At 47.0% G+C, this 13,817-nt stretch overlaps 1 protein-coding gene across 1 annotated transcript in view; it reads left to right on the top strand.

Annotated features, from left to right (window-relative positions):
- The first annotated feature begins 6,366 nt into the window (after positions 1-6,366).
- The window catches only part of LOC119377971 (NAD-dependent protein deacetylase sirtuin-2), a 43,261-nt gene continuing 35,810 nt past the window's right edge, over positions 6,367-13,817 (top strand). The window contains exons 1-3 of the mRNA XM_037647249.2: positions 6,367-6,505; positions 9,040-9,081; positions 13,603-13,709. Coding sequence (XP_037503177.1) covers positions 9,057-9,081; positions 13,603-13,709 — 132 coding nt within the window. The 5' untranslated portion in view covers positions 6,367-6,505; positions 9,040-9,056. The remainder of the gene's footprint in view (positions 6,506-9,039; positions 9,082-13,602; positions 13,710-13,817) is intronic.

Genomic DNA, 13,817 nt, shown 5'->3' with positions numbered 1-13,817 from the left:
GTCGCAGTTCTCCAAAACCAGCCCTCGTTTCGACGTCATGCGCAAAAACGGTCAGGTGATTTTCTGCTCCTTTCTCCCGATCATCTTGCATTGGTGGTATTGCGGATGCTACAATTAATGAAAAGTCCTTTAGAAGGGCCCTGTGCTTCTCGAACCGTTGGCTTAACTGGGCTAGTACGTGGTCCATGAACGGAATGAACAGGGTTCTGCGAAAATATTCTTCCGCGCTTTCGAATGCATTGTTCCCAAGGTGTTGCTTCCGGACACCGGCTCGACGGCTGGTGATCTCCACATTGAGTTTTTCTGCCAATACCTGCACTTGTGCAAATATTTTTGAGAAAGAAGCATTCGCGTTCTTGCGGTCATTTCCAGTTGTCTGCTGTACCGCTTCTATGTCGTCAGTGGCAGCGCTCGATGTCGATACTCCTCGTATGAAGCTTCTTTGACAGTGGCAAAGTCAGTGCTAACACGTGCTCCGCCACATGCAGGCTTACAAGGAACGCTGGTGACAAGAGTGCCAACATTTGACTGTTTGCCTGCACTGGACTTTCGCCATTTCCGTTAAACTTAATCGCCTCTAGTGCTGCGATCAACGGCTCAAAGATGTTCACAAATGAAAGCACTGCATCGTGCTTCTCGACCCAGCGCGTTTCGCATAGTCCCAAAAGGCGCTGCCTTGTAGACTCAGGACAGCTCAAACTTACCATTTCTCGCAAATCGTGTGAGCGGCTAGAAGATTTACGGAAAAAGACTGACGTCGCCTTTAGAGTCCCAAAACAGTTTCGGATGTCTGTCATGGAGCATGCCGCACACAGAACTAGATTAAGGGGGTGACTGGCGCAGTGAGTGTAGAGTGCGGCTGGATATTGCTCCCGAACAGCAGCTTGAACACCATTCGTTTTGCAGGCCATCGAGCTTGCACCATCGTAGCCGTTGACCACGGAGATGCTGCATATTAATTCTAATGTCTGTAAGGAACCTTATGATGGTGTCGATGAGGGCCCTGCGGTCACTTTGGTCGTGAATTGGCACAAAGCCTCGATACCAGCAATATTCGTCGTTTCATCAGCAAGTACGGAGAAGCAGCCTGCAGCGTTTACTTTTGCGACTAGGCTTACCTTGATGATTGCAGCAGAGATTTCTATAATCTGGTTTTTTACATCTGGGCTTAAATACGAGGCATTATTTTGCGCAACTTTCCACATGCTTTTTTTTACATCTGTGTTGCCACAATCCGCTCGCATGCGAAGCAGCGCTCTGAAGTTGCTTGCATTTGTAGAGGAGGCTGTGCTTGAATCCATGGGACCACTGTCTCCATGGCAACGGAGAGCCAGATGTTGCCGCCCGCAAAAGAGAACTGTCTCAACAATAGGCTGTAACTTCCTTCGGTTCTCTCTTATTTGAATTTGCCTGCCATGTTCCAGTTGATCAACAACACTGGGCACACATCCTGAGAAAGTTTGAAGAAATTATCGGCTACCAGCTGAGCGTCAGTGTGATATTTAGTGGCTTCATGTGCACCGAAGACTTCGAGGGCACGCTTCCACTTTTGAAATGGCTTGGATACGAGGGCCCCAGTGCGCGCATGTTGGCCCTTGCCAACCTCACTTCTGCTAAAAAGGACACACACTCGGCGCTGAGTAGCTAAGCCATCGGTACCTGTCCAGCCAAGCCACCTGAAACCTTCGTTTCTGCTTCAAATCGTTCATAGACATAAACATGTAGCCTGGCGGAGGAATTCAAGGAGAAGTTAGCAGTTGATGTTTTGTCTGATCATCCACTTTTGAGTCATCTGTGTAGAGCCCGATATCAAACTTGCCTTTGCTAACATTTTGAGGGTCTGAAAAAGATAAATAATTAAATAAATAATAATAAGGCTGAAGCCCAATGAATCCCACCCCCCGGGTGACGCCCCTGGTCGGTGGCGTATGAGAGCACGAAAAATTTCAGGGGGGGGGGGGGGCTGAAGCCCCATAAGCCCCCCCCCCCTGGCTACGCCCCTGGCTTGTTGTATGGCACCCTTAGTTAAAGCTAGGACGACGAAGCTTCAAAGCCCAATAGCCACAGTTGGTGCCCAGCGTGGTTCTTGGCTCCTGCCTGTAGGAATGGCACAGCAGATGATGGTCCAGTCCTTTGTTTTGGTCGTCGTGTTCTCGTGTAGTGCGTTCTAGAATGTTTGGAGCATGTTTGTTTGTTGCGTTACGTCTCGGTGTGTTCTTTTTTGCGCGGTATTTCCTCCACCCGATGGTGCAGGTGGACGGAAAACAGCTCCGGTCTGTGATGCCCTCGCCTACCAGCAGCAATGGGGCTCATAAGCCGTCCATCCACAGAGGTGGTTGATCTGAATTTGCAGTTGACATTCTGCCAGTCGACGATTACTGTTTCTGACTGGTAGACCTGGCTCTTCGACCATGAGCAGCACCTGGTACCGCCTGTCTTGCTTTGTTATGCTGCGCTCAAATGCGGAGAGGTGCGCACGTCAATTTCTAGTGGTTGCGAATAGGTTCCATCAATCCCGATAGCATCAAGACACCACATCAAAGATACGTTGAAGTCCACTGCAGAAAAATTGGTGCTCGAGACAAACAGTGCGCTAGATGGAAACTGGATGTCAGATGATAAAGGCCTTTGTACCACCCATCCAAATGTTGTCTGTATCCCTGTTAGCCTCTCATTGATGTGATCAATTTTCCCGGTAGTCACCTTCCAATAGGCGTCGGATCATATGAGCATGGTACGTCGTCTTCTTGCCATGTGTCCGCTTCACATGTGTCAGCTATATTATATTTCTTTTCATTAAGTGCCTGCAAGATGTTGCGTTCTAGTGGTGCACTTGTTACTGTGCACATATCTGGAATTGTTAATGCACAGTAGCATCATTAAATTGGCTGCGCAGTTGCACGGAGACACGCCCGGCACGGAGCTGCCTCTGTGATTTGGAGCTTCCAAATGTGTTGAGAGAAAGCTCTTCCCTACCAACGATGGAGCACTGAAGCATTCTGGCCGCATCTGTGCGAATGTAACTATGCTGGCTACCGCTGTTTAAAAGCACTCGAACGAGAATTTGTTGGTTTCGGGACTCTGTCCATATGCAGCCTGTTTGCAGCAATACAGCTGTGAATCTGATGTGAGTGTTTTGGGCGGTTGTCACAGTCCGAAGGCTCGGGTAAGATGATCTTCCCAATGCAGCGGGTTCAGTATTTGGCAACAGGCCCAAGGCAGGTCTCGACAGGTCGCACAGAATAGTCAGGTGGTGGCGATGGCAGGTATCACATGACGGCTGGTATCAATGTGCTTATCCACGTCTTTCCTGTGTTGCTGTGTCTACTTTTGCACTGAGCAGTTTTAAGTATGGAATATCACGTGCAACACTGTTGGACTTTTTACAGAACATTGCTATGTGGTTGCGTGTACTGCAGCAAAAACAGCAGTTATGTTATTCTGCAGCCTCGCTGGCTTGCAGTCAGCTGACTGATGGGTGTTGTGGGAAATTATGCCATGCCCCTTGCGGTTGCAAAGTGGGCACACTAGGTTGGCCGACATGATGGAACCTGTAAGAGCTGCAGCCGATGGAATGTGTCTTGTGCTATCCATGTTCTCCATCGTTATGGTCATGTCTTTGCCTTCATATAGATGATGACGTGGCTACAGGCGACCTTTCTTTTGCACTTCTAATTGGATGTGAAGAAAGGTTAAAAGGTTCTCCGCTTGAGGCATTCTATCTTCGGGAGTATCTGTCCCACTAGTTGTGCGGTCATCTTCTTTTTTCCTTCTTTCAACACATGATAGCCAGATCATGTGGCAAGCAATGCTTCATGACACGAGGCCTTCTAATGTACTCACTCGAAATTGCACATTGTCATGGAGTGTACGAAGTTTGGCAACACCTGACGAGCTCTTCAGTGGACTCAATGCTAAAAGACGATCAACGTGATCATTAATAGGAAGATCTCGCCGTCTGAACCAATCTGTAAGCAGCTGGATTGTGAGCTTGGAATTCTGCTCAGCTAACCGGATGCCTTCAATCGACCACTTTGCGCTGCTGGTCAAGTACGTTAGCAAATACTTTAACCTTTCGATGCACGGTAATTCATTATTCTGGGGGATCGTGGCGTCGTAATGGTCCCAAAAGGCCTGCCATTCATGCAGATTACTGTCTAATGTAGGTATCTGGAGTACTGCGTAGTGCAACTGATCGGTGATGCTGCTCTTTCACGTGGTCCGGAGCATCAACAGAATTTGGAAGGTCAAGGTTGGTCGATCTGGGTCCAGAAGCTTGAGCATGCGTTCTCGTAGCCTGCTCACGTTCTTGCAGCCAGAACTCTGCACGCGCTATGGCGTAGCTGATCTTGTCATCCTGTGCCATTTCGACTTTGTGGTCAAGATTGTCTTCTTCTGTGACTGCAAGAATGACTTCGTCCAGTCTCCAGAATGCTGATTCTTTGTCCTTAAGATAGTCCAGTTGCACGTTAATTTCCGAGAGGTTGGAATTCGTTTGCTGTAGCAGGGCCGTGAACTGTTAGGGCTCGTGTGACACCAACCCTGAGTGCACCACGCTTCTTCCACAGCTGGTTCGCGTTCACCATGGCTGTGACGAGAAGGCGTCCCTCGAGGGGGAGTCCTGGGTTTCGTGACACCAACAAATATCACGAAATGACTGGCTTCATTAAAGACACTTCTTTAATCTTCAGTGATGCCGAATGGTCCCCCTCCCCTGCCCGCTGTTTTTCTCTCGCCTCTCTCCACTTCGGCATCTTCCTCTTCCCGTGGGTGCTACAGGTTCTTGTTGCTTTCTTCGGCTAATTTTTCAACACTCCCACCCCCTATATGACACTGCACCATCCTTCCTCATGGTCTTCAGTAATAAGCGTCTTTTTCTCCTCTTAAAGGGACACTAAAGGCAAATGTTAAGTTGACTTGGGTTGTTGAAATAGTATTCCAGAAACTTTGTAGTGCTTGTTTCGTGCCAAGGAAATGCTTATTTTGAAATAAATGCACGTTTTAGTGGTGCGCACGGCATTAGCGCCCTTCAAATCACCCGCCTGAATGGGCCTTCAGACGTAGCAGTGGCCGTGCCCAACGTTGCCCATCTTTACTGCCCTTTCGCCGACGCTACTGTTTCTTGTGCAAGAGCGGCCATCAACCTTGCCAAGACGCAGCCACGGGCCACTCCGAAACTGTATAGTTCACTGTAACGGAGCTTAGCTTGGCCAGCAGCAAAAGTAGAGTATCAACAGTGAAAATAGCGAGAGCCAAGCACATGCAGCAGCACGTGATACCAAAATTGCCACTCAGATGTGACTGTGTGAGCGAAGCGCAGCTAGGCGAAAACTGAACTTTTGAACCACTCTGGCCGTTCCCCATGGTAACGCCAAGAGGTTCTTTTTTCCGTGAATCAAACGGAAACAAACAAGTAGCATTTTATTACGTCCTGTGATGCACGGAAGGTTCTTTTTTTATCGCAACTAGTTTGATTACTAGTGGTTAATTGTACTTGGGACTCTTGACGTCACCGAGCTCATTCGAAAATATCCCACTGGTTGCGCATATCGTGTCCTACATTTACCTTAATTTCTCGATTAGTAGAGCACTGCTGTTGATAATATTGACGTTTTAGATGTTCTCACACATTGATTTTTCACTCTGACATAAATTGTTATTTGCCTTTAGTGTCCCTTTAAGCACTACCACCACTACTACTCATTCTACTACTCACCTGAAACAAGTGGCGGATGTGGCAAGCGGCATGTTGAAGTCACTGATGTGTTTAAAGTATATTTTGTCATTATATTTGCAATGTATGACACGTGCATGAGCTGGAGACATGATAGGTGCAGCTCTGGATCATAGCAGGAATTTAAGAGCAAAATGTTTCTGCTACTAGGAAACTACGACATGTCTTTGTGAGCCAAAAAGAAAATCGGTATTCATGATGTTTACATGGCATTGGTTACTCGAAATTGGATGGCCTAGGGATGCTTCATTTGTCTCTGGAACTGTACACAGACGTTCGGTCACAATTTAGATGCTTTGTGGGGGATGTGTTTTCACAGGGCAGCAATCTTGCCCACAAAAAGATTGGAACGCATACAAAATTAATAAAATAATGGTGTACTTGCACTGCTGCTGCAGCTTTAAACAGTTGTTTTCGTGCTTGACCCACAAGCTGCTCACCATGACAGCTTACATAGCTGCTGGAGGCTGTGCCTGCAACAAGTGCGGCCAACAAGGAAGCAGATGTCGATTGGAGGACTCACGACGACGACATTTGTCAATCGATCATATGTGACAGTGCCTATAAGCATGTTGCTGTAGGTCTATAAAAATTAAATCGTGTGTAAAAAGTGGGTGCCTTTACACTGACAAGCTGTGACTTTGTTTGCAGTGAGCCACCTGAGCGACTTCCTGTACCAGAAACTTGGCTTGGGAAACGATGAGGAGCCCGTGCACATCCTCGACGAGCCCAGTATAGACGGCATTGTACGATACATCAAGAGTGGAAAATGTGAGTTTGTGAGCATGTGTACGTTTACTTTGACGGGCATATAACAGGGGACATATAATAGTAGCATTCACTAAAGCATTGGTCTCTAAGCAAAGTCAGTAGTTGGGATGGCTAGTACAATATGGTCTTGTGCATTCGGATATTGAATCATTGAGGGTACTTAGAGGACAGTAAACAAGCACTTACTACTTGAGCACGCGTTTATATACCGAACCAACGTGCAAATTCTGTTTCTGTTTGACATTCAAGTCGTGTGGAAGCTGCTTGTCATCTCGTGACTTATTTCCATACCCAGTGTTAAATACGTACTTGCAACTTCCTTCTCATTGTGCTTGGGGCGCAGTACCTGTGTCCTTATCCAGCCAATGTGCACAATGTCAGTGAAAGCACTGTTTTCTGCAACCACTGTAACCAAAACTGTTGTTGATGTGAGCGAAGTGGTGTTATGTGTAGTGGTAAACACTAAAGTAAAGGCTATAAACGAAGAAATAAGCAGAATGTGGGTCGGTGTTATTGAAACTTCAGTGCGGTTTTCACTAATGTCTTGCCAAGGAAGATTTCGCCACTTATTTTGTGTCTCTCCTGCGTGGTACTGTCAAGTGTGCAGCCAAATACATCCAAACGAATTCATGTTATGGTTACTTGTGCTTCTCTTAAGAACATGCGACAGGGACACTACACAAAACAGACACAACCCTGTCCCACGTTGTTAAGAAGAGCGTAAGTAACCGTACGATGAATTCCTACCAACTAGCCCAGACCACTACCCATACAAATGAAGGTGAGCGTGACCCCTCTGAATAAGGCATACGCCTGCAAGGACCAGAGGATGAGCCATAAATAACAAAGATGGAATGAACAATGTTTTGCTGTAGTGTTACATCTCACAGTTTCACTCGGAGTTAAGTTTTTCAAAAGCATGCCGATTCTTCCATTTACACGCAGCAGTTGCTGCTGTATATGCTCACTGAGAGCAGCAAAACCTCGATGATATGAATCTCACGGGGTAGCTTGAAATATTATCACTTGAAATTCATATGTTCAAAGCAATACCTAACAGCGTATGGGTTCGAGCAAGTCTTGTCCTCCGTCTGAAAATTTTCGCACTTAATGTCAATGTTTCAAAAGGAGGGAAACATTACAAAAAAGTAAATTAACTGGGGCCGAAAGAATTTATGAGTGTTTGCTAGCTGTGTACACTGTTCACGCACATGGCAAAAGAAACCTGATCACCTAGCCTGAATACCCACATCTTACGCATCCCTGAAGCTCGTGATTACACAACCTGTAGCACTATTTGCACACGGGAAAAAGCAGGCATCAAGCGAATAGCTATTTTGTCCAGCCTTTGCACCTGTTGCAGATTGTCGGTAGCATATATCTAGTGTGTTGGTTGCCTCCAGCAACGGCAAAGGTAGTTTCATTTTTAAGCTCATGTGAACCGTGACTGTCACTGATCCTCGTTAATGGGGATAGCAATCGCTGGGCGGATTCCAAGGGCTGGCGTCTCGGCCCTCCGAAAACGCACCACGAAAGCACGGACAATTTAGAGTTGGTCTTTTTAGTGCACCAGCGAACGCCGGTTGTGGTCCAAAGACCTAGTCAGAGCTAAGAGTCGATAACACAAACGAAATATATTCTCAGTTAAGGCAGTACAACATCACAAACACATGCACACTCGGCTGGTACTAGTTACAACTTCACAATATAACACAGATGGTGTTAACACAACGGGAACTAAACGAACAGATCGTGCGCTACAAATGCAATCTCATGCATTACAACTATTCAAGAACAGTTAAAGTCCCGAATATTCAATGGCGTATCCAGTCCACAATTCTTGGACGGTTCTTGAATGCTTCTCTTCTAAGAAACACTCACGCCAACTCCAGCGGTGATCGCGTAGTTCCCTCCATCGACGTAACTTGTCACGGCTCACGCGTCGTCGTCATACGATTCTTCCAGACCGACGATCGACTGACCGCACAACATCATAAACACGTCTTCTTTGGCTGACGGAGCCACACTCAGCCTAACTTCACCATCTCTGGGCCAACTGTCTCACTCACTCACTAACTGACTGCTCGCTGGTTGTCGTGGCACACTTTTATCTCCTCTCCCCAGGGTTCTAGAAGCGTCGGGAGCGTTCTCCGGCGTGCAGCACAGCCAAAGCTATGGAATGTTCGAGGTTTTTCTCGCTAGTTTCACTCGTGGCGGCGTCGCTCGGCGATGCGTCATCCTTTCCCTCTAGAAAGATCCAGGCTTTGCCGGGCGTTTGATCTGAGACTGCTAGTGGGCGAGGAGGATGCGGCGCGTCGGCGTCTTTTGATACTTGTTTTTTCGTCATTTGCGCTTCTTGGGCGAGCGTCGGGCACCGCGCTATCCTGCTGCCGTTCGAAAGCGGCCGTGCACGCGCTTTATTGACGCGCTCGTTTGTGACACTGACTTCTAGTGCTAGGATTGGCTGGGGAAACCATGCCATTTGTACTATGGTTTTATATGAGGAAACATTAAGAGGCTTTTCTTTCTTGCAGGCAAAAACATCATTGCTATGATTGGAGCTGGCATATCTACAGGTGAGAAGGCCTTGGTTTCATTCAGAGTGCAGTACCAGATATTGAACTGCAGAATTGCAATTCACACCATTTCCAGCACTTATCGTGCAGGGCCAGCTAATAATCTACATTTTCTAACCTTTTTTTTACCCTCTCACAGAATTCTGTGTATCGCTGACTGTGCAGCCATGTTTGATAAGACACTGTTCATATTGTGGCTACTGGGAAATTCAACAGAAAAAGTAAATGCACTTCTCAGAGTACTGGCAAAAAGAAGTATCCATGATATATGTCAGAAAAGAAGTAATGTCAGTGCAAAGTGCACAAGTAGAAAGAACAAATTACTTATTTTCATAGCAACTGGCTATGCAGCATTAGTTGTTCTTCAAAGCGTTAGCAGACAAACCGACGTCTTTGTAACACAAGCAGCTGTGTTTGTGACAATATGTGGTGAGAGAGATGAAATGGCGATGGTATGACAGTGATGGCATGATGATACTTTAGTAGTTTTTACTCTGGCGAAGAGAACCTGGATTAATTCGGGAGGTGGCACAATGTTGCGTTGCGTCTCCCCACGGTTGCCTTCCATGAGGAATGTAAAAGTGGTGGCTTATTCTTAGGGCTGTGCAATATAAAGTGGTGTTATGTGACGGTTTGGCGTGGAGGCTGGGGGCATTGGCAAGTCATAGCAACTCAACAGGATAAATGTTCTTGGACAGAGCACGTTCAATGCATGGTGAAACAGACATACGAAAGGCAGGGAAGAAGAGAGAAGAGGACGAGGACGAAGTGCTTCTGAAAGGCTGCACTGCGCTACCACTATCATCCTTTTCCTGTCAATAAAACTATTTTATCACAAGTCACCGTAACAGTTGTGTTGGAGCTTCTGGGTAATTGACACCTGAAGATGGAGGTTGAACCGCAAGTTCTTCAACGCAGCCGACGCCTTGCTGGACTTCTACCATTCACCGGAGTTGGACATGTTCCACGATGCGGATGAACAATGACCCATCCCAACCGCGGTGCCGACCACTTCTGCTGAACAACTGAGAGGTGCGCGTCCCATCGAAGGAAGACCGGACGAAGACGTCGAGAAATGGCTCGTCCATTACAAACGGGCGAGCACCGCCAACAAGTGGAATAGCGCTTCTCATTTTTCGAACGTCTTGTTGTTTCTTACGGATACTGCATCAGGAAATGTTAACAACATAGGAGAGATTTATTTCTGAAATCAAAGAGCTTTTCGGCGGCTCAGCAACGAAAAAGGAAAGGGCAGAGCAGACTCTAACGCGACGTGCGCAAGTGCCAGGCGAAATCTACACAGCCTATACTGAGGCAGTTGTAAAACTATGCAGGATGGTGGACCCTGGAATGTCTGAGAAAGGCGAAGTCAGTTATATCAAAGAAAGAATCGCCGAGGACATTTGCAATTTCCTCGTAGCAAAAGACACACCCTGGCTCCTGCCGCTGATGTCATTCGGCACTTTAGATGCATCACGCCGAAATTAGGCAGGCTAGCCAATGTGATGACACTTGCAAGCACAGATAGCAACCAGGCATTTGATCTTGCATCAACAATCTGACGAATAGTCCAGGAAGAACTCAGCCTGCACATCAAGTGACACACCCAGGCAGTCATCATTCCAACCTACCCCATAGTTCGAGTCAAACATTGCATTCTTCTACTCGTATCAAGCATCAAGGGGCATTGAGGATTATGAGCTCGAGCCTCGACAACAGCCACACCTTTATGACAAAGGCTGTACCTAGGACACTTGACAACAACGAGAACACCCTGTGACGTGACGTCAGGCCACGACAAGAACAGCACCAACGCCATCACTATGACGCGACTTACGATCGATACAACGGATTTCAGCGACAATCTTGAAGGACACCACCAATGTTCTTGCCACCTGGAACCGGTACTTATGACCTGCGTACGACCGATTTCATTCCAAGGAACTGTTTCTCGCACGAGACCAGACACAGCGATTCTCTAGCATCTGAGCGGAGCCTCAAACTACTGACTAACCGTCCTCGTCACTCTCCATCCCCTCGGTGCCGTTCTTCTCCTCTGCTGCCAGGAAACTAGCATCTGTGGCCAATGGAGGTGAGGTGGCCAGACGGTATTTGCAAGATATACCGTATTTTTCCCTATGTAACCTGCACCAAAAAACGGAAAGATGTGCTTAGAAAACGAGGGTGCTGGGTTCTTGGGGGGGGGGGGGTTATATGCATGTTTTTTTTTTCTTTTTGTAGAGTTAAAGTTAGGGGTGTGGGTTATATGCAAGGGCAGGTTATATGCAGGGGCAGGTTATATGCGAGAAAATACGGTACCTCCATCTGTTGTGATGCTCAATAATGCTCCTGCATGCGCTCCTTAATGCAGTGCAGCGTTCGTATTGTCACATGGTTGTGACAGTGAAAAAGCCTGCAGCAAGACTTGGAAATACGCAACTCTTTATTGCAAGAACTTGTGCCTGGAAAAAAAAAGTCAAGGTACGAGCAATTAACGCTGCACACTGATAGTGGCGAGAACAGTTGGCAGCCGTCAAGAAATATGGTCCAGCCAGCTTTCTGGGTCTTCAAACGATTATCTATGGAAACTTGGTGGCTCCCTAGGCTGCTGCATCAAGACTGTAGCCAGAGTCACAGTAGTATTCATCGTGGCAGTTGTCCTCATCGCTGTGGCTGTCTTATTTGGTATGGGTCTGTACTGTGGTTGCAAACCTTGCACCCTGCGGCTAGCTCATTGCTGCACGCGGACTTCAGTGTCTTCTTCAGGCTGTGGGCTTGGTTCCGGCTTTTCGTGGGTGTCCGGAACATGAAGGAACTAGCATCTCCACCAGGTATCACGTGGTTGTGGCGGCTAAGAAGGCTGCAGGACTGGGAAATGCGCAGCTCTTTATTGGGCGAACTTGTGCCCAGAAAATGAAAAGTCAAGGTAGAAGCAATTCATGCTGTACATTGATATTGGCGAGAACACTTGGCGGCTGTTGAGAAATCCGATCAGTGGTAAGGCCTGTCAGCATTTATACGTGAAGTCGAGGCTTTGACGGAAGCCCGTCTGGTCGGGAAGTAACGTGATAGAATAATAGCAGGGCACTGGCCATGAAATAAAATGCGGAAAAAGACGTTTCGGCTCCCCTGACAGGAGCCTTGTTCACAATGAAAGCGAGGACAAGTGAAGCGATGCTTATGAGGGCTTTAAAATGTGACGTTTTGTGACGTTTCGAGTTTATCGGATCCCATCTAAAGACTGTGATAGTGTATATATTGGCGAGACAGGAAATTTTGTACAGCGGGTCAAACAGCATGTCAATGACGTCAACAAGAAAAAAGTTTCTTCGAATGCCTTGGCCGAGCACGCTGAAAACTTGAGCCACCACATTGATTTTGATAACGCCACGATCTTGGAAAAAGAGAGAAAACTGTCTGCAAGACACCATTTAGAATCCATCGTGATTCAAACGACGGATCATACTTTGAACCGAATGACGGAACGCTCCCTCTTATCTACAGCCACTGCTTACGTCACATTTTTTTAAAGCCCTCATAAGCATCGCTTCATTCGTCCTCGCTTTCATTATGAACAAGGCTCCCGTCAGGGGAGCCGAAACGTATTTTTCCATACTTTATTTCATGGTCGGTGTCTTGCTTTTATTCTATCATGGCATTTATACGTGTGGCATCGAAGATTCCAGCCTTATTGCTAGTGGCCGCGTTAGTTCCACAATAAACTCAACTGTTCATGTCACACGTTCAAGCTTATCAGAACAATCTAAAATAATCGGGAATGTTCTACATGCTGGCGCAGCGCATGCGAAGGCAGTGGTTACATGTGTGATGAGTCGGTTACATGAAAATACAAAATGAAGCGTGTGTGTCAGTATGAAGCCGAAATTACTGAATGTCGCATCATCTTGCATGGCATGTTGGAGAGGAGACTCTCGGGAACAGCTAAGGAAAACAGTGCTTCATGTCCTGGGTAATGCGAATGACAATGCGAATGACCTACGAGCCTCAGGGATTGAACTTCATTTATTCCTCATAGGCCCTAACTTCGGTTCACAGCTTTGGCAGCAGCACTGGTATTGATTGGCAACAACTAGAGGTATGAACTCTAAGTGGACACTGCGTTCGAACTGAGCGCGGGTTATCAAATTGCGAGCTCTAGATGGGTCTGAAATTTGCACGGTTGTAATGCAAAACGTTAACGGGAAGAATGGCAGTGCTAGGAAAAATTCGAAATCATCGGGCATGACCGAACTTTGTGTCATCGACCCCATATCATTGAAGACGACTGACACATGCGGGGACATAGTCTAGAGGGAGAGTGACCAATTAAAATAATGCAAGCGACAAACACCTGCTGGTCCACAAGGCTTCTAGGCACTCTGCTGTGTAAGACAGAACTGCCATTAATGTGGTTAGTATTCTTAGGATATTTCAGACCTTCAGGTGTCTATTTGTGCCTGTCTGTAAGTGCTTTCCCATCTTGTTGGTTAGCCATACCATTGCCGTCTGATTTTTGCACAGCGGCGGGAATCCCCGACTTCCGCAGCCCAAATAGTGGCATCTACTCAAAGTTGGGGAAGTTCAACCTACCATCACCAGAGGCGATCTTTGAAATTGGATACTTTCGGGTAAGGATTGCACCATTATGCACAGAGCTCAACATGCTTGTGTAGAATGCTGGAGCGGCGCATTCTGGACTGCATAAATGGCGTCTAGAAAGAACACGTGGGTTTAGG

The sequence above is a fragment of the Rhipicephalus sanguineus genome, unplaced genomic scaffold (assembly GCF_013339695.2).
Source record: "Rhipicephalus sanguineus isolate Rsan-2018 unplaced genomic scaffold, BIME_Rsan_1.4 Seq6390, whole genome shotgun sequence".
Classification (NCBI taxonomy): domain Eukaryota; kingdom Metazoa; phylum Arthropoda; class Arachnida; order Ixodida; family Ixodidae; genus Rhipicephalus; species Rhipicephalus sanguineus.
This window is presented reverse-complemented; position numbering and strand designations above follow the sequence as displayed.